Here is a 20,728-nt window from a genome sequence, read left to right as displayed (position 1 = left end):
TTTTCCTTAGTGCTAAAACCACAATAAAGAAAAGGCTCCAATTCTACTTCCACCTGATTCAAAGTCAAATGAACTGTCACCTCTGTTCCATCACTTTACAATAGTGTTATCAAAGTCTTGTCAGACAGATTTATTTTGTGGATGAGACCGAAACTGGACAGTGACTTCAGCAGTTCAAAAAAAAAAGCTTTTAGTTTGGAACTTGTGATAACAATGTAGGTCCAGAAATTATTGCAGTTCCTCTGATAAGAAACAACAATTCAATCCATGACTTCTTGAGTCTAAAAGGGTCAACATCTGCCAGGTCAGTTTTAACAAAAGCACAGGTGGAAATGAAGGTGCTCACATCACCTATTTTGCTGCTAGTGGTCAGATTCATGCCCAGAGCGGCAAACCACAAGAAAGAGGTTTTCACCCATCCCAATCACTTGAACATAAGAATGGCTGCACTACAGCAGAACAAAAGCCATATCGTGACAGTCACCAATAATACGTGCCTAGGAGAATAGAGCAAGCATACAGTAATATTTCTCCAGAATACTCTCTGGGCCTTCAATAAATTACTTTTCATGGATTCTATAAAGTAGGATTTTGTCCTTGTACTTACTAACCTTAAATGTTTCCCCCCTCCCCAAGGATCTGCCTAGCTGCTTTCTGAAAGCACATGAACTTTTAGTATCAGCTTCTGTAGCAAAATGCTCTGTGGCTTAGGTGCACATCACATGAAGGACCTACCATCTATGATTAACTCTTATCTTGCCATCTTTGAGCTGTTTTGGATAGCCAAGTTTTTCTATTAGAAAGAGAAGCATTCTCCTTTCAGACTCCTCATCTCACAGACTTCTAACAATCTCCTTCCCTTGCTTGAGGTCATACTTTTGCTAGGCTGAAGAATGTGTCTATACAATCAGAAGCAGTTTCTTACCTTTGATCATCAATGTTTCCCATTTTTGCACCTTTTCCTGTTCTGCTTTCTCTCTTTTCTAGGATTACTAAAATTAATTTAGGGAAAACTGCTGAGATTGTAAAGTAAATAAAGTGTTCTGGAACATCAAGCACATAATTCTTTGGACTTTGCATACAGAATCCTAATCTTTAAATTTAAACTCATTGGAAATTTAAAAAAAAAAAAGCTGGGGCAAAACAAACCTATGCAAAGTAGAAAAGTAGACAAAAGACTAGACACTCACTGCAACAAGGCTTTTGTTTTTCTGGTTGGATCTTCTGGTCTGAAGTTTTTGTATACCTCTACTTCATGTTCTATGGAAAGCAGCTGGCTCTGGAGTTTGCTTCTGAAGGCTGGTAGAGTATCCCGAATATGATTGGTAAGTTGCTGAAAAGCAAATAAAAGCCCTCTTATACTGTTAAGAAAGATGAAAGCAAGAGCACAAACATTTGCTTCTGACTGCCAAGCATATCAGCCATGACCTGTTCTAGTTTACTAATGCAGCTCCTTTTGATCTTTGAAGCAATGGAGACTGCTAAAGAACAATACATGTCTTTTGCATACACATTATAAGGAGACTTGAAAAATTCCTTGGTACTCTGACTCACTGAGCCCCATTACTACATATTTGTTTAGTTACACACAAAAAACTTATACACATTACATATTTGATTTGAAACAATCTCTCATCACTTGGTACTCATGACACCACTCCCACTTTGCTCGTTGTCCTCAGGGAGCTTCCCAATTCCCTATATACTTTGTTCAGCACAATGACTCCTTTACTGTACAGCCACAAGGCAATATGAGACAAGGAAGAGTTTCTGAGCATCCACAGCCCATTGAGAACAGAGATGCAGGGAAGTACAGACATACAGAGTATCTACTTGGCACTCCTCACCATTGGGAAAAGTCATCTCCACGTGATTTCTGCTCCCTTGTACAAAGTATAATATAAAGGGAAGAGATATTAACGATTATAGAACTTCACATTTTTTAAACACTTGATTTTTGGCTGAAAAAGCTTTTATCACTCAGGACTATCAGTTTTCATTTCTGAAAATACAACTAAAAGTACTCTCATGCATTGTACCCATTCCTTGATTAAAACTAAAGCAGAATTCTTGCACTATGCTACAAACTCTCTTCCTAACCCCAGTCAGACAAGCTATAAGTTAAGAAAGTCATGTAGTAAAATATGTAAACACAAAAGTTGTTCAGCAGACCCAACAGGCACAAAAGCAAAAGCTGGAGCTTCCCTGGAGCACCACCGTGTGGATACAGAGAAACTGAAATATTACCTGAAACTACAAACACTGATAGGTGTTTAATATCTTGGGGATGAAACTTAAATAGATCTTCCCATATATATAATATTCTACACACAGTAGTAGTAACAGAAGGCCTTTGTCACACTGAAACAGGTAAATTTATGAAGCAGCTCACAAAAAAAGTTAATAGTACATAAAGTAATGCAGGTCAGGACAGATAAGACAGTACAAAGGTGTATGTGGCTCAGGCCTCAGTCTCACAACTAAGATACATGGATTAGACTTTCAAGACATAAAAAGAGAGAAAACATCCTAAACACAGATGAAACTGTAGGATACAAACGAGTTCTTGCATCCTGCTGAAGACTTTGGTTCTGAGGCACAAATAAATGGCATTAGCACTCTTCTTGAATGAGTCCAGAGCATGCCATAAACCTGGCTGTCAAGTTAGTTACAGCTGCAAAGTCCCCTTAGCAAGAAACTGAGCAGGCCAGCCATGTTGTTTTCTTCCTTACTAACTTTTCTGCTGATTCTATCTGCTGTCCAAAATGGACAAAGCCAGACTGACCTAGTCTTTGTCCATTCCAGACCAAAGGCTGCAATTTGACAGTGAACTGAAAAAAACACTATCCAGTTTGACTTGCTGAAATGCCAAGAACACCGGTCAGCTGACAAACTAAGTTTAAAAAAAAAAAAAAATCATGGCATCACCAGTAATTTTAGAGAGGCAGACATGAAATGATCCTTCCCTCTTCGAACTTGCTGGGATGCCTGATCATTAGGGTCACATGCTATTCAAGCTAAGGGATGTTGGTGTGAGAGTAATACCCAAAGACAGAAAATGTAAAGAGAATTACATACTCCTCCAAGTTTGATGTAGGCAGTGTCTTCATTAGGACAGTAAGCTATTGGTTTCTGCTCCAGGTAACTGGAAAACAGCCCTCTATTTCCTGCTGAAGGAAGCTGTGATCTGATACAGTTTGGCATGGACTCAGAAGTGAACCAAAGATTGGGGCAAAAATAAAGGTCGTGTAAACAAAAGTGTTCCAATTACTGTATTTGTCATTTATATCATTAGCATACAGTACACTGTTTCTATTAAAAACTGCAATGAAGTGTAGATTTTGAGATTAAAGTATAGCCATACAGTGAACCCTCAGTATACATGATTTCTCAAAATGTCTCTTTTTCTCCCCTCTAATTTCTAAATTTGGATTCTAAAAATCCTGTTAAACTAGAAGAAATGTGATAATTAAGGAATAGGATGGTATTCTTCCAACAAGGTCGCTGAATCTTATTTTCTATGTTCATATTCAGTATTCAAGAGAACAGGAGAGTGCAGAACTGTCAGTAAAAATCAGGAACAATATCTCACAGTAAGTTTTTGTATGCTACATGTAATATCCAGCTTTGTTTATTACATTGTGAATATTAAAAAGGTCAAAAGCAGGAAAGAATAAATGAGGTTCACTGACCAACATTCATTTCAATAAAGATGTTATATTGGTCCTATCATTATAAAAGCCTCCTTTCACCACAAAGATATCAGGTTTTACCTGGTTTAGAACTTTCTGGAGATATGGTGTACCCATTCGATCTGCCATGTGTCTGTATGCAGGGTGGGAAAGAAAGAATTTCCTTTCTGCTAGAAGAGCTGCCTTTATGTCCTTCTTCCCCTCAATGTCTTTCTGGCTTCTGTTTATGACACCAATATAACCTAAAACAACAAAAACACAATGGGTAGGTCAATGGAGCTGCTGCCTGAACTACTGAATTCACATTACGTACAAACAGACTGCCATGGTTCGAACAAAACTTTCCCAATTAGGCATTTCAGGTATTGTTTACAAGCACTGTAATGACCTTAACAGTGTCTAAATTGTCCATCCTGTTTATATATAACATATACACTTCCTTTTAAATCGCCTTTTCAAATACACAAATATCCGAAACTTTGGTGTACCCCAAAGAAAGCACTTCCAAAAATTAACAAACAAAAAAAGTCTCAAAACAAAATCAAATCACAGGCACAGGTCTGCACAGGCAAATGATATGATAAAATACAGGAAAATTTATTCTCATTTGCTGGACTAACATGCTCCTAAACTGTTTTCCACATTCATATAATGGAAAAGATGGCGGTCTCATCAGTAAATTATAACTAAAATCAAAATTCTTTATATGGTTAAAAGTATGAGTGACCGTGATCGTAGCTGCCAGAACAATCACATGGAAAATTTCTGAAAGGGGTCAAAATTTGGTTTACAGTGAGATTACCACAGCTCTGGTGCTTGCTTCTATCATATGTAAAAAGAAAAAAAAAAATCCTTTGTTGTAAGGGACAGCAATCTGGCACAGAAAATAAAATTGGCCAACAACTTAAACTGTCATTTCTTGTTTCCTCTGGAACATGTAGTATATCTCCCAGGTCCAGAACAAAAAAACAAAAAAACAAAACAAAAAAAAATTACTTACAGTATATTTTTAGTAGAGCCCCTTTTTGTTTGCTGAACATCACAGAATCATACAATGGTTTGGGTTGGAAGGGACCCTTCAAAGCTCATCAAGTCCAAACCCCCTGCAATGAGCAGGGACATCTTCAACCAAAACAAGTTGCTCAGAGCCTCATCCAGCCTGGCCTTGAGTGTTCCCAGGGATGAAGCATCTACCACCTCTCTGGGCAATCTGTTCTACTGTTTTATCATCCACACTTTAAAAAATTTCTTCCTTATAACCCCATAACTTTTGATTTACCCTCAGAACTCCCCATCACCATCCTTACCCAAAACACCTTCTGGATTGCAAAGAATATAGGCAACATTCTCACCTCTACGAAGAGGAAGTAGTTTGTTTTCTAGAATTTCTCTTGCATCTGTTCCTTCATCCATCAGATCCAATTTTGTGATCACACCAATGGTCCTAAGGCCTGATGAGGGTGAAGACAAGAGGAAAAAGATAGTGAAGAATCATTTATATTCAGGAAAACAAATTACATCTTACAATTACATAATAATTGTAATTGGTATGTGACATTCTCAAATCATGTGTCACACAATACCAGCCACAACTGCTATGGCATATGTGGTAAAGAAGGGGTCATCATTGCCAGTATTGAAAGACATTCCTCAAATCTCTTTAACAAGGCTAAGCATGCTTATTATATGACTGTACCAAATTTATCATGTGTATCCCGAAATCCCATCAGCACCAAGGTCCATTTTTGCTAGGTACTGCAAAAATTTCTAGATAGGCATTACCCCACTTGCTTATAAGAGTTAGTGACCAAATTTTAAAAATACATTTACAGCATCATTACCTGGATCATACTGAGCTAACGGTTATTTTAGATATTAAAGCCTATGTGAGACTGAACATATAAATATATTAGAATTTGTATTTCAGACAGGAGTTGGCCTATTACTTCCAGTTATGTTATTGCACTTGCGAACAAAAACTGGTTATGTTCACTCATGCTTACCTTGAGGGTCCACTTCCTTAGCTAACTTCAGTGCATCTGAGTTGGCCAGATCAGTGTTAGCTGGAGTCACGGCCAGTATCAGGCAGTTTTCTCGGGCAATGAACTGCATTATCATGTCTCTGATCTGTTGCTCGATATCTGGAGGCTGATCACCTACTGGCACTTTAGTGATTCCCGGCAAATCAATGAGAGTCAGGCTTAATACTATACGGAAAACACAGGAGCATAAAATTGTTTAGTGTGCCAGACATATTTCAAGAGGTCTACACATCTAAAGCTGCAGACAAATTTTAGTCACATAAACCCCCACGTAATTGCCTTTATAGGTATATAAATGTTGTCAATGTTTCAAACAAAATGCCTGACAATCTGGAAAATACATTTGTTTCCTTGTTGGTCTTTCATCTCTGGATTTATTGGTGCTATTTAATATTTTTAATATTACAACTGGCATAGGAGGATTATACTTATACTGAATATCCTTGAAGGCTCTTAGACAAATGAATATGGCTTTCTGAGCTTTTTCCACCAAACAGAAGCACAGACAACACACCATTCTCATTGCAACTTTCGAATCAACTCGAAACAGGTTTTAGACTTGTTCGTTGCTGTTGTTGGGTCTTGCTGTCGTTGTTGCTGTTGTTGTTTAACTACAGTCTTTCTCAGACCACGCTTTAAACTCTATCTCCAATTAAGAAATTGCCAAAAAACCTCAACAGCTAGCCTAACTTACATAGTAAAATTGTTGTTAAGGGGTACGTGGGTATGCTTTTGTTTTGATCTTGGCGTTGTTTTGGTTTTGTTGTTTTGTTTTGTTTGGTTTTTTTTAAATAAATGAAAGAAATGTGAAAGAGTTTATCACTTAAGAAAGCCTGTTTCCTCTGGTGTAATTTCCCCAGTACAGGCCATAGTGCCAACTAGAAGCATTTTAACTTGCTCAGCCAGTACTGGGCTAACAGGACACCTCTTAGACAAACAAGAAACATGCTATTCCTAGAAATGAAACACCAGAAATAGATTTTAGGTCTGGCTAATTCATACAATAGTGGCTGAACTAGAAGACTGATCCTAATAAAACACAGTAAGAGCATTAAGTAGGAAATTTGCACTTTCTCTTGGACTCAGCACATTCAACAAACAAGCTCTGAGGCAGGGCATTTAGTCCAGCTCCTCTCCAGTTGGTTATGTCACATCTGTATAGCAGAGAGGGGCTCTGGGGCATATGTTTAGAGCCAAGGCTGCTTACGGAATATCAAAAGGAGGTTCAGCATCTCTTTAATTACCTCTCCTCTAATTTTAATCTTTCTGTCCTTTGATTCACAATGAAAGCATCAGATGAGGTGGCTGGAAAAATAAAGTGCTTCAACCAAACATACCACTTTTCTCCTGTATCCAGGACAGATTCAATGCAAAACATTTTCTCTAGATTGCCTTCATTAAATAGGCAGATGGCAACCAGACGAATTAACTTTGATCTATCCTGGGGGTCTACAACAGAAAGCAGCTTCAAACACCATTGTTGTCTACGTGTATTTCTAATGACAGCAAACAATAAACATCCAATAGGGCCAGGAGACTTAATGGTTTTCTAGATCCCTAATCAGGGAATCCATCTGAAAGGTGGCAAAAAAATTTTGCCACTAAGTCTCTCACGTCCTATTATTTGTCTTTACAAATGGTGAGCTACTAACTAAAGATGTATGTCATACAGGGGAGATTCTTTTCACCCTGATTCAGAATGAGAATATTTTTAAATCATGAGGATATTCAATGAGACAGAGAGTCTGCATTCTGCCTAGCTCTAGTGGCAACTGCTCTCCAACACAGAGTGGTTTCCTAACACAGGAAAGGCTGAGAATTCTTCCAGAGATATATCCACTTTTGGTTCAACTCATCTCAGAAGTTTTTCATCCCAAAAGACTTCTGTTCAAGCAATGAGAACATTTACAAAAGGAGACAGACAGACATAAAAAATGCATTACATGACAGAAATATAAAGCAGAATGATTTTACCTACCATGTGGCGAATATATTCTTAAATTAATAGGAATTGAAGAAATGCCTTTGTTCACTCCTGTTATTCTATCTGTTTCTACTTCAATTTCTTGACGAACTTCATCAAAATCCGTAAATTTCCTCCCTTTGCAGTGCAGAAATTCAGCATATTCTGTTAAAAATATTAATAGAAACTCTGTATTTCACAGGCTTGTAGACTTGGACACCCACTTTCGAGCCCCTAGTATTCTCCAGACGTGTACGCACAAAAGGATGTCATCGTGGATATCAGGAAAGCACTACACGTGAGCACATGCTAGAAGTATGATTGCACAGATGAAAAGCAGCCTACAACAAGAAAGGGTTAGTTAAAAAGTCAAGCTGACTGGATATGATTTACTGCTTTTATCTCTAGCATGTCATCTGGAACAACCTGAAATATTCAAATAGGTACCGTTTACATTAATGGAATAAGGAACAGATTGTGAATCAGATTCTGAGTGTTCATCTGATTTCATTTGCCTGTTAGAAAAGTAATTCAAGTTCTGTATCATGAAAGATTACTAGCACTTGTTTTCAAAAATCTAAGAGCCCATGTCACATATGATTTTAACAAAGGAATTCTGTGCATTTTTACAAGTTTGTCATGAAAATAAGATCACTTAAAAACACTGTAAAATTTTTAAAACACAACTCCTCATTTCCTAAAGACTTCTTGTGGTCTAAATACAAGCCATGCTTAAGAAGCTTATAAAAGCTTTTCTTGATATAGCTGTGATTTTGTTGCAGTAGAACACAATGAATTCCTAAGTCTTCAATATCATACAAGTTGCTCTCTTATCTTAAAATGGCAACAACCAGCAATCAGGGATAGATAACAGTCTAATTCGTTACACACAAACCTGACACTAGGTCCCTGTTTTGGCCCTTGAGTCCAAATACTGATGCTAATTACTGTATCCTTCTGAATTTCCTTCCTTAGAGCTGCATAACCAAAAGCACAGCTCAAGATTTTAAAACTGGAGCTTCTTCCTTCAAATAGGGCAAAACAGAACACAAAAGTTTATCTCACATAACAAGGCTGTTATCAGGTACAATGACATAAACAGTAATCACAGACATAAGCTCACATCGTATCTCCTCAAGGTCTAACCAGTAGGACTGCAGAAAGGCCAGACAGAATTGTGCATGTTTATTTCATCCCGCAATCAAGGCCTGATCTCAAAGTTCCATTTAGGTGTTTCTTTCCTAAAAAAGACCTCAAACATCAGGGCAAAGAGCTTGCTTGGTACTCAAAGAAAGAACAGTAGCTCAGGAGAACTGATCCAAGAATATAGACTAATAGAGAGCCTTATGTATCAGTACTGAAATCAGTTTCCCAACAGTCACTTCATTACTATTGTCAACAGAGCTGTTAAAAAAAACAAATAGTCAAGACTACACATGAAATTGTAACAATAGTTAAAGCAAAGGGAAAACTAAAAAAGGAGAAGAGTGGAAAACAACAAACACCAACTTTTCTGCACTATAATACCATAATCCCTTCAGATTCAAAGCTTGAGGGACAGGGAAACCCTCCCTTGTTAAAATAAAAGTAGCACATTTCTTATTCTAAAAATAAGGGAGCACATAACAAGAATCTCTGTCTTACTTTTGACAATTTAAGAATTCCAGAATACCTTACATTCCTTTTTAGCTCTAGCAGCATCATGACAATGACGGGGGGATTTGCATGTTTCATTGTCAACTGTTTAAAAAAGCAAGGAATATTCAAATATTTCAAGGTGAAAGATAATGTGGTGCACAAAATAAAATATCTCAGTTGTTCTAGCACGTTTGAGAATTTACATTTGTAAAATTTGTTAACTCAAAGTTGGAAAATATGTACTGAAAAAGAGAGCTGGCACGTGGCTCTTATTTTGTCCCAGTTCTTCATGCACTGCTACAAAATAAAACGTATTCTTCTTAATTACCTTTTTTTTTCCCCCCAGTGGTTTATCAGATTTTCTCAGAAAAAATATTTCAAGATTCAGTAATTAATACTTGTTGCCTAGCTGTTATCAGTTGACTGACTCAGATGACAGTGAAAAATCTTTTCTTTGTTCCACTTAACACTCAGTAGCAGAAAGAGCCTCTAACTGAAATGGCTTCAAGGTAATTCAAATGGAAATGTTTGCTACTTTTCAGCTGTGTTAATATTTATTAGTAGCTCATTCCTCCCAGTGACATCTGTGGTCCCACTAGTTCTGAAGGAATAGACTTTACAATGGTTCATAACCTGTGGTGCCACATACAGCCTACGGAATAAAAATTCAAATGAACAAGCAGTGCTTTGTTTTACTGCTTTCAGCCCTTATTCTGTCCTTGGCAACGATGCCTTCAGCCAGACTGCATAAGCACATGCTTTAATGCAATCTTCAGTTTGCAGCTTTCATACACAGAAGAATACCAGGGAAACACTTTATTTACATTTTTGTGTGAATGGACATGAAGCGAGACAAGAAAAAGTGATCTTGCCTAGTATCTAGTTTTCAGACAGGTATTTTCTGTATAAAACTGAAGTTATGCTAAGAAAAAGAAAAAATAACTAAAAAATCAAAACATTGTCTTGCACATAGGATCCTTTTTTTTCCCCAGACTCATTCAAAGCACCTTGGATAACGTAGAATGAAAAGCTACCATAGCATAGTTCTCTTCAGTGCATCCAACCACAAATGTCATGATAAGTGATTATTACTCTCTTCAGTTTTTATTAAATTAGACAAATCACCCAAACAAGTGTTAAGGGATAACATTTTTTTGAAAATGCTCCTCATTTTTTCCTGTAAGTTATTTCTCTCTATGCTTTTATTATTTAATCTAGCATAACATTGTATTGTTATTAACAATAAATAGTCATTGCTGTTTTCAAACAATTTAAATTACATACACACTTGAAACCTTTCATAAATCTGTCTCTAAGCTAAAGAGAGCAGAGTTAGGTTAACCATGTGATGAGACATGAAACAGCCCTTAGAAATACATGAGAGATGTTTCAGAAAACATCCTTGATCCACACGAGGCTGAACCCAAGACCCTTCAAAATCTGACAAAGCCCACAGACTTTACCTTATACAGAATAACCTGTTACTAGAGGCCAGGAATTTACCAAGATGAGACAACAGGATTCAGAATTCTTCCCCACCTGATTTCGAGCAGAGTTGTTCCAAGTCTGTGGTAGTATCCAGCCTAGCATACTCAAAAGTTATGTCTCCAGCTTCAAGTTTGCCAAAAAGGTGGCTCATTAAATTACAGGCCTGTAGCAAACAACTTAAATACACATAGCAACGCAGAAATACCTTCTATTACTGCACCTTCTATCTTCCAGTCCCCTAGGGAGATATCACCCAAGCAACAAAAGCCTTGTTAGCTTCAACAAAGCATTCCACAAAACCCTGGAATGCTTTCCAAGAGAATTATTTCAAGAAAGTGATTTAAAGACATGCAAATACACATCACAAGTTAAAGTACCTTTTCTTTGATGATGGATCAGTTTGTTCTGAACAAAGTAAATGCAGTTAAATGAATCTGTTTAGACCTTAGCAAATCATTCAGTAGATCTTCATTAAAAAGATAGGCAATATCAAAACCTCTTATTGTTTTACCCAATCTATAATCCCTCTTCTAATTCTCCATTTCTGTAGCTTTGCTAACATGCTGAAGATAAAATATTCAAAACTCGAGCATTCCACTGCTAACCTTCAATTAGCACACCTTGAAGAACTAGAAGTACCCTGGTATTTCCTGAAGAAAAAACCAAAAAATCCTGCCAGTGCAAAGGGTAACAAGAACGTTGTAGCAGAAGAGAATAAAAACGGTATAGATCAGATTAAAGTAACTAGCATTAAATAGCAGGTCATGCTCTTAGGAACCTGTGAAATGGTTAATTATAAGGGTGGACACTCGTACAAGAAGAGGAAAAGTCCTCTTTTCATTATAAGTCTTTCACATGCTTGAAAATTTGTGCTTGTGGAATAAATATAACTCTGTGATTTCAGTCTTATTTATGTTTACCAAATACAAACTTTATAAACACACTCTGTTCTGTCATCCTATGAGCAACACAAAATACTGAACAGGACCTGGAGGGATGTCCCTTCCACCTTGTAAGGTAAACAATTTTGCATCTATCTTATAGGAGTATTTTCGAGACCATGTTTCCTGAGATATTAAAAAAAAACCATGTAAGATCATTTAAAAACCCTTACTGTACCCAAGATAAGAGACACCTACCACACCTTTATTTACATGCCTCCTACCTTGTAATAAAAAAATAAATTAGAACTGTATGACGTTCATCCTTGATGAATCTGTGTCAGGTGCTATTCATCTCAAGCACCTTTCCGATTGCTTGTTAATAACTAATTACAAATTACATTTTCCTAAAAGTGAACTTTAACTGATTTTTCTCTCACTTTTCCTTATGATCTTTTTGAAGGCAGCCAAATATAGAGCCTCTCCTGTCTTTCAATAAGAGGATTTCCATCTTTCCTGATGTCACTGGAGCATCAACTCAAAATCTGTTTCCTGATCAAGGAAATAAAACCTTCCAGGCGAAACCAACAATGAAACTAAGTATTTGTGGGTATGATCCATTAGTCCCAACATGAGCTGAAGCCCATACCACATCTGAGGGTCCTGATGGGAGAACTGTTTTTGACCCCTTACACCCATGCTGACAGATTTCAGCAGTCACCGCTGATCAGCTTGGGTTACTGTTACTAGTACACATACAGAGGCAAGCAAGATCTGCAGTTGCAAAGTAAGATTTGTAGTCTCTGCAACCTTACACCAACAGCTTAAACTCAGGTTTCAGAGTGGCAGCACTATCCCTCTTCCAGCACACCAGTCCTATTTGGGTGGTAAGTCTTTCCCTCTCTCAGGAAGGGGTCACCAGTCACTACAGCCTCTTCCCCATGGTGATGTCACACCTCTTTACTGGTGTGTACAGCACCCCTGTCCAGCATCTGACTGAGTGGTTGCCAGAGAGTGGGATCCAGAGAAGGCATCCACTGTCTTCCTTTGCTCCACACAAAGTGCCCAGTCTTTCCCCTACTATTGGCACTGTGGCGCCTTTCTAGCTTTTGTCCTCCGAGGCCTTCAAATGCTTTCCTGCTGATGAAGTCTGGAAGACCATTTGTGCTAGCTGAAATAACCAATCTAATTTTTTTTTTTTCCAGTTTTATGTTAGAGGATTGTTTTTGCCACCAGATGGCAACAAAAGATGGGTATGCTTGAGGAGCAGTCTCACAACAAAAGATACTTGCATTAAAGCTCAGCAACTTCAATAGAAGAAAGCATCTGCAAGACTTCAGAAAAAAAGAAAGCCAGAATGTCTTTTGAACTTCATGGTGATTTACTTTCCACTTAGTGTTCTGATTAACAGAACTGAAACAAATGTGGGTATTGTATATATGGCTCATTCATCTAAAAATGTCCACCTGAAAAATTATTTTAAAAACCTGTTAATCTGCCACTTTTTTAGCAAAGAAACTAAAGAACCGACCATGAAGCAAATCTGAAATTCCTGCAAAAAATAGTTATCACAATGAGGAAAATAAGCCTCCTAGAGCCAAGGTATTTTAACATGTAAATAACAAATAACAGTATTTATATAACAATGTACTTTTAACAAACAGAAAACCTACAACAAACTCTTTACCCAAAACCTGAGTACATTTTTTGTCACTGCTGTCTAAAAAATATACTACTTAGTCTCAAGAAATCTAGATAATTATTCCACTTTCACAGGCAAGAGAAAGCATAGTAAGAGGAAGAACAGATTGCCTCAAGTTATACAAAATGTATGGCAACAGGGGAAGAAAAAAAAACACAACATAACAACAAAAACACACACACACACTCTAAATAAATGAAAACAACAACAAAAACCACACCAACACACCAACCAAGACCTTCAAAGGTATTTCAAGTCACACTTTCCCAAAGCTTACTCAGCAGCACCATTTAAAAATACCAGCTAACCCCTACAAAAAGTATTTAATCTTACTTAGAACGTTTAAGAAATAGATTTGAACATATAAATTAAGGCATACCAACTCAAAGAAAGAAAAACCCATCAGCTCGCTAGTCCTCTTTTAAGAAATCATGGTAACACATGACAAATCAGTACAGGTTAGCATGTTTACTGGCAAAACTTGCAGTGAGAAGATTAAGAGTTAAAGTGGAACTAATGTACCTTATGTAGAATTCAGTTATATTGCTCCAAGACTACTGAAAATTCATGCAGCCTTGGAATTCTTGTCACATGCTTTGTGTCAACACTTACATCCTAAAGACACACAGGGAAACACCCTTCCAAGAGCACAACTACAGGAATACGTAACACAGTTCTCCTCCTGAAAAGGAATCATGAGTAAGAAAGTGAGGCACCAGCACTCTTCACTCATTGGAATCTGATGAAATATCACAATGGTTTAGCTTTTAAAACAAACACTGTCTGGTGAGAATGGATGAGATTCCTGTGTCCTTCACAGCAGCAGTCAAATACTGAAAGAACCAGCATGTTTGTTGCCTGATTTGGACATCTGACTCTCACAAAATTAACTGCCTTCAGATACAACTTTTCACCCAGGAAAAGAGTAGGTGGAATTCCTCCCATGTGCAACTTCAGAATGGCTAAGTTCATTTATCACAGCTGTCTTGCCTGCCTTGTAAAACTTGAAGTTCACCATCAGCCAGTCTGCCAGTTAACAGCACCCTGCCCACACCTGTGCCTTCTAAAAAACTCACTGAATTGCATCTTCCCAGATGAGACTATTTTTTTCCAAAACTAATCTTTTCTCTGAGCTCCTTCAGAGACTAGTAACAATGAAGGTACAAGAGTCTTGTTTCACTTGACACCAGACATTCCCAATGCTGTGGAATTGCCCAAGGCCATATTTTGATTTATTCTTCACTACCAGGTATTTCTCACATTATCAAACTCAGAGGAAAACAGTCACAACTACTAAAGACTGACTTGTCAGTTGTCATATTTAATTAAAACCTTTGTCTTTGCCTCCAAGATTTCAGCAGAGTGTAGTATTTGCATGGATGTGGAAGTGCAAACGGCATAAATTGATTTAGGAATTATATTGTTCCCACCAAATAATGTTAGCGATTAAAGAAGGTCAACAGGTCACTACAAAATAGCTTTGTACTAATTACACAGAATTTTTTTAAAAATATGAAGTAAACAAAATTATTAAAAAAACAACTCTCCTCATCTCATGAGATTAATTTGTATTTAATTGTCTCATGTTATTCCTTGCATATTTGCATTTTTAAAGAACATAAAGAGACCAGCTCTTTACTCAGATGTGTCAGATCTTCTCACAACCAAATCCTGATGCACACTTCTACAACATGTCCAACCCTAATAGTAAGTGGTCACAGTTTCCTTACTTGGGTATGTACAAAAGCCTTACCTACCAGTCTTTATCCCTTAGTGCAGCAACTCAAAGTTAAATGAAGCTTTAAGCTCTTCTGTCAACCAAATTCACATTCCAAAAGATACTCAGCCACTTCCAAAATGTTGCTAAAATATCATGCAGTCATTTCTGCATGCCTATGTTACAGCATATAGGAAAGTGCCCCCTCCCAAGGAATACCATAAGATAAGGAATAGTTACTTTTAAAAGAGTCAAGAAAGATCCTAGGATTAGAGACCAGTTAAGCTTGCCACAGCAGCAAGAACCTGATACAGACCTCCTATTACTTTCTATAACATTTTGGATAATTATGGACTTGACATATATCAGTCCAGCATCTGCTTCCTGTAAAAGAACACTGTGCTGCTTTAAGCAGTTTTCTTTATTTTCTCCTTTTAAAATTAGTTCAGAAAGATCAAGGTGGCTTAAAAGATAAAGTTATTTGGAATTTCACCACCAAAACCAACAACAGAACAAAGTTTAAAGTAACAAAATAATTAAAGCCTGCATTTTCAAAGGCCTTGGCATCTACTCCCAAACAAGAAATACACAGCGTTTCCCAAAGGGATGCCCTGACTTCTAGGAAACACCCAATTAGGCTGAAGCCCAGTTCTCCGGAATTTGTAAAGTTTTTGTTGTGTTATTTAAGTTATAAAAAATAATTACTTTTCAGCAGAGAAGGTACCTATACAAAAACCTAGAGGTCTACCTAAAGCTACTATGCTAATGCTAATACTATACTACTACTAATAATATACTACAATATTATACTACTTACCACTAAAGCTAATACTATGTGAACACATTAATGGGGAAAAAAAAAACAGAAAGAGAAGCCCTTTCATTGCCCCCTCAACCATGAGACAATTATGTTTTTGCAAAATAGGGCACCACAGACCAGTCAGGATAAGTTTAGAATGGATGTCTAGGAATAAGTATTTAACCACTCAAAGTTAGAGTGTAAGAGTTTACTTACTAACTCATATGTTCCCGCAGTTTAGTAATTTTGTTAGGAATGCCAGCACAGAGCTCAATTCTTTTCTTTCTTCTGTTCTCACATGGTGCTGGGAAAATTAGATGAAGCTTCTCCATAGCTAGGTTTTATTCATGCATTTCTGCATGCTCTGTCAGAGATCTAAAGCCAGATATGTAGAAATGGCAAGTGTTCATATCTCTAACTAAAACTAACTTCATCTTTTATTATGTATATAAAGCACTATAAAGCATATCACACACCTGAAAATCTTGAAGTTTCTAAACTGAGCATACAGAAATACTTTTTCCATTTCTCTTAACTATTTTGCATGGAAGTGAATATTAAACCAGTGATTTTGTTGCTTACATTGGTTTAGAAGCAACAACAAATGACTGAATGACTGAAAACCACAGTTACTTTTACATATATGCTAGAGAACTAAGCTACAAAACAGCAGATTAAGTGCCCCTTAGAAAAGTATAATGTGATGAATTCTGACGAAAGGTCTCAATACGTCACATAGCTCAGTGTTATACACATACTGTATTTTTATTTTGGACCAGACAAATACACTGAAGTCTTGTTCACCCCCAGCCTACCTTCTGCTCTATTTAGTGCAGTGAGCCCAACCAAAAAAGACAAGTCACAAAAACAAGCTGTGTGGAATCAAATCTGAGCGCACTGGAGCAAGAGTTAAAGGTGGAAGTACAGCAATTTTGGTGTGTTAACTAATACAGCTGTAAAGCTCATCAAGAAAGGAATAAATCAAAGCTAATTTCTAAAACACTTGCTTGTAATAATGTCTCTTCACTGCTACAAGCTTGATCTTGGATTAAATTCACTATGTGTTCTAGGATTTAGATTTTACTGTTTTCCCAGACAGGACAGTGAAATTAGTTGGTCCTGAGCGTACAGTTTTGAAGCATCAGGTCTTTGTCCCAGACAGCCTAGTTGCACCTTTCTTCACACTGCTTAAGTTTTCCTAGATTTTTTTTTTCCTCCTGCTTAAGTAGATCAGCAATTTCCAGGCATTGAACCAAAAGAGAAAGATGTTACCTGTTTTGGCAGTGATGAGTTGCAGGACCAATGGCCGTCTTGTTACAATTCCAGAACCTCGTGGAAGGAAATCCCTAGAAACATTAAAAAGAACAGTTACAACCCAGAAAGCACTGTCCAGTTACATAAGATAGTGGACTAATTCCAAACCTCCTCCATACCTTCAGCTGCAATGAAAATGGAATGTTAGTGGGGCCAGATTTAAATCAAACACTACTATAAAGTAGCATCATTAATTTTGGTTCAAGTCAGCAGCAGGTCATTAGACAAATTATGTATTAAGACAAAATTACTGTCTCAGGGCATTACCAATTCTCTTTCTTCATGACCATCACATATAACATCTCAAAATTCACCTTGCATAGTACAAGTACCTGAAGCCATGCCTGCATTTATCAGGGTCTCTAAAACAAATGTGTCCTCACCCTATACTTGATTTAAAGAGGATATGGACCATATGAATACACACACTCTTGCATTACCACACCAAAGCTCTGGCCAAACGAAATTACCAGCATTCTGCACCTACTCTTTCCCATGCTTAAATTTTGACAGTTCAAATACCCAAATAACTTTTCTGGCAACACATCTGCTCACAAGTTTTTCAGTGAAAATTGAACACTAGAAGTACTCTGAGACAGCAAGAGGGAGGGTCCTTGGACCAGAAAGCAAGCAAGGAAGCAAAGACAGCAACTTTCTCATATCATTATGCATCCCCATGATCCTTTCCATGCCTCCAAAGACATGCAACTGAAACCCTACAAAAAACTTGGAAACAACTGTTAGTGCAAAAACAATGACCAGAAACTCAAAGCAAAATAAGGAGGACTTTTTTTCCAGGGTCTTCCTCAGTTTCTATTACTTATTCAACTTTCCAAACCTTGAGATGAGGTTCAGTGAGGGGCTCTGAAGAGCACTGCCTTTGACTAAGCATCTTCAGATAACTGTGTTGTCACATGAGCTACTGCCAGTATAAAGAGTGAGACAGGAATGAGCTGTGTGTTTGGGAGGGGTGGGGAGAAGGACAAGAGTCAAAGGAAGTAAGACAGAGCCCTGTCAGCCTTTAAATTGCTTAGAGGTGTCTGCTCAAACCACCTGAAAAACCACGTTACTTATGGTCATTGTGTATCTTCATACTGACCTTGTGCTACTTAATGGATGCCTGATTTTAGCAGTTCCTTTAAGGCAGCACACAAATCTACAAGTTTTAAACCAAGCTTAAAGAGGCACATCCATGAAAAATAAAACACACAAATAACTCAAACTTCAGGATATTATTTGTGCAAATCAGAGCACGTTAGGTCTGGGGAGTCCCTGGTCAAGACGGGCTGAGGAATGCAATGACAGTGAACCTCTTTCCACAAGCGTCAACAAGAAAAGAAAATTCGCCAGCCTGCAGAAGAGAAATATGACAACTCTACCTGGGATACAAGCTCTGAAGACTTCCTTCCCACCCTAACATCTAGACATAACTAACTAACTAAATACATGAAATCACGTAAACAAGCAGTTATAAAGCTCTGAGGAAAAAGACTGGCTGCCAGCTGTGTCCCACACCACTTTAGAACTCCCCAGCATTTTGAATGAAACAATGTTAATTTCTAGATAAAAGTCTCACTTTCTCAGTACCTGTTTGTGTGCTTACAATATGATTACTCTTCAAACTAAAGCACACCAAAAACAGAGATGCTGTTCAAACACAAACTAGTTCATTAACTTCTCTACTCAAACACAGATCTGCAGGCAAAAGTGCAATTAATTAGGAATTCAAATAATCTCTAAAACAAAGATAACGCAAAAACATCACACATACTGATTTATATCTGCCACCATGTTTTTTAACAGTTGAGACAGCAGATGCTAAAGGCCTTCAAAAGGTCTGATGCAATTTCAATACTTTGCAATGCAGAGAAGCCTGTGTCTCAGTGAAGTGCCATCTACTGATACTTTCTCATAGGCAGGAGGAGAAAATTTTCATAGAAACATTCATTTTCCTGTATGCACTGAAATGACAATAGCCCAGATTGTAGAAAACGCCTGTTGAGATGACAGTCTCCTATGTTGATTTTCAAGCATTTCAGATCTTATTTAAAATAAATAGATAGATAAATAAATAAATTTTCTGTCTAGAAGCTAAAAGGAATTGCCATTCAGGACACACTGGTCACACAAAAGCTAAGGTCCTGTACAGCACATGAGGCAGTAAATTACTTCTTCAGGGAGTCAAAAGCTGAAAAGACTTATTGATTTTCTGCTTCAGACTAAGCACCTTCGGAGATAACGAACACTGCATTAATGCAACTCCTAGTTATACAACACTGACCTTCCCTCAACAGCAAAATTAGAAAGAAATGCATGACAACAATTTTCCTTCAGACCGTTCTCTTAACATGTCCAAAACAGATGGCATTCAATAACCCTCTCTAACAAATAGAACTATTGTCAAAAAGCCCATCGCCTGTTCAAGCAAGCCTCAGCAGAGATTCCTGCTTGGTGAGAGGGCAAACTGTGCTGATCACATAACCAGCTAAACAGTTTGCAGCAGAAGAACATAAGGCTTCTGCTTTAGATGTACAATTTGAAGATGAAAAAATGGCAAAGAATGAGGATAAAAAGGGGCTCATGGGGAGAGTTCAGGAAGAAACTTCCCTTCCCAATAACTTCTGAATGTATATTTTACCTCTATGAAAGAAACATTGATCTTTATTAATAAATATGCCCTCACAGGGAGTATTTTTTTAAAACTTTTGAAATTTCGGCTTCAGCCACAAAGCAGTGGCATCAGCAGACTTTCTCTGTGCAGCCCAAATTGGGTATTACAAATAAATACCTCATCTGTACTTCTAGGAAAACACAGTTCTTTAAACACACACAGCAGCATAAATCAAGTCTGAGATATAACTTGCACTTTTTTACAAAAAGCAACACAGCACCACATGACCTTTCTATCAGCAAAGGAATCAGATTAAATACTGTACAACTGCTTCTGCAGAAATGCTTACTTTGACAAGACAGGATGCAGGTCTTCTCCCCCTGCCCTTGATATGGAAAGCTTTCTACACAGGGTTTGTTATCAGTGACAAAAGTAAATAATAATAATTTAAAAGGACAGCTTCAGCAGCAAGAAATATAATGGGACTGAACACATTCAAGTTACAAAGGTTCCTTCTAGCCAAAAGGATGATGGCCCTCCATGTCCCAGTGGCACATTTAATATTCTTTGAAGGACAGATTTGAGATAGCTGCTTTTCCAAACCTTTTGGTCAGTGTGTACAGGTATGTCTAGTGAGAGCTGGGAGAAAAATCACATCAGAGTTGAAGCAGCTACAAATAAATCCATCTCGAAAAAAGGACCTGCCTGAGAATTTGTGCACAAAGACAGGGACAAGCGAGAGAAAAGGCTGTCTTGTGTGGTGGTGTAGTGAGCCTGTGAGTACCTGTGTGCACAGCTGCAAGACCACTTAACAAGGTGCAGAAAACAAGAATGAAACACTGTGCAAGAATAAAGCTGGGAATGAAAGATATGCTCCTTTA

General features: G+C 37.6%; 1 protein-coding gene across 1 annotated transcript in view; it reads right to left on the bottom strand.

Moving 5' to 3' along the window:
* Positions 1–20,728, bottom strand: part of DNM3 (dynamin 3) — a 179,175-nt gene that overhangs the window by 145,838 nt on the left and 12,609 nt on the right. The window contains 6 exon segments of the mRNA XM_065842415.2: positions 1,191–1,333; positions 3,774–3,934; positions 5,045–5,143; positions 5,696–5,899; positions 7,713–7,862; positions 17,195–17,268. Of these exon segments, the coding sequence (XP_065698487.2) occupies positions 1,191–1,333; positions 3,774–3,934; positions 5,045–5,143; positions 5,696–5,899; positions 7,713–7,862; positions 17,195–17,268 (831 nt within the window).

This window comes from Patagioenas fasciata, chromosome 6, assembly GCF_037038585.1.
Source record: "Patagioenas fasciata isolate bPatFas1 chromosome 6, bPatFas1.hap1, whole genome shotgun sequence".
Taxonomy (NCBI): domain Eukaryota; kingdom Metazoa; phylum Chordata; class Aves; order Columbiformes; family Columbidae; genus Patagioenas; species Patagioenas fasciata.
Note: the sequence above shows the minus strand (reverse complement) of the source record. Positions and strands in the feature narration are given on the sequence as shown.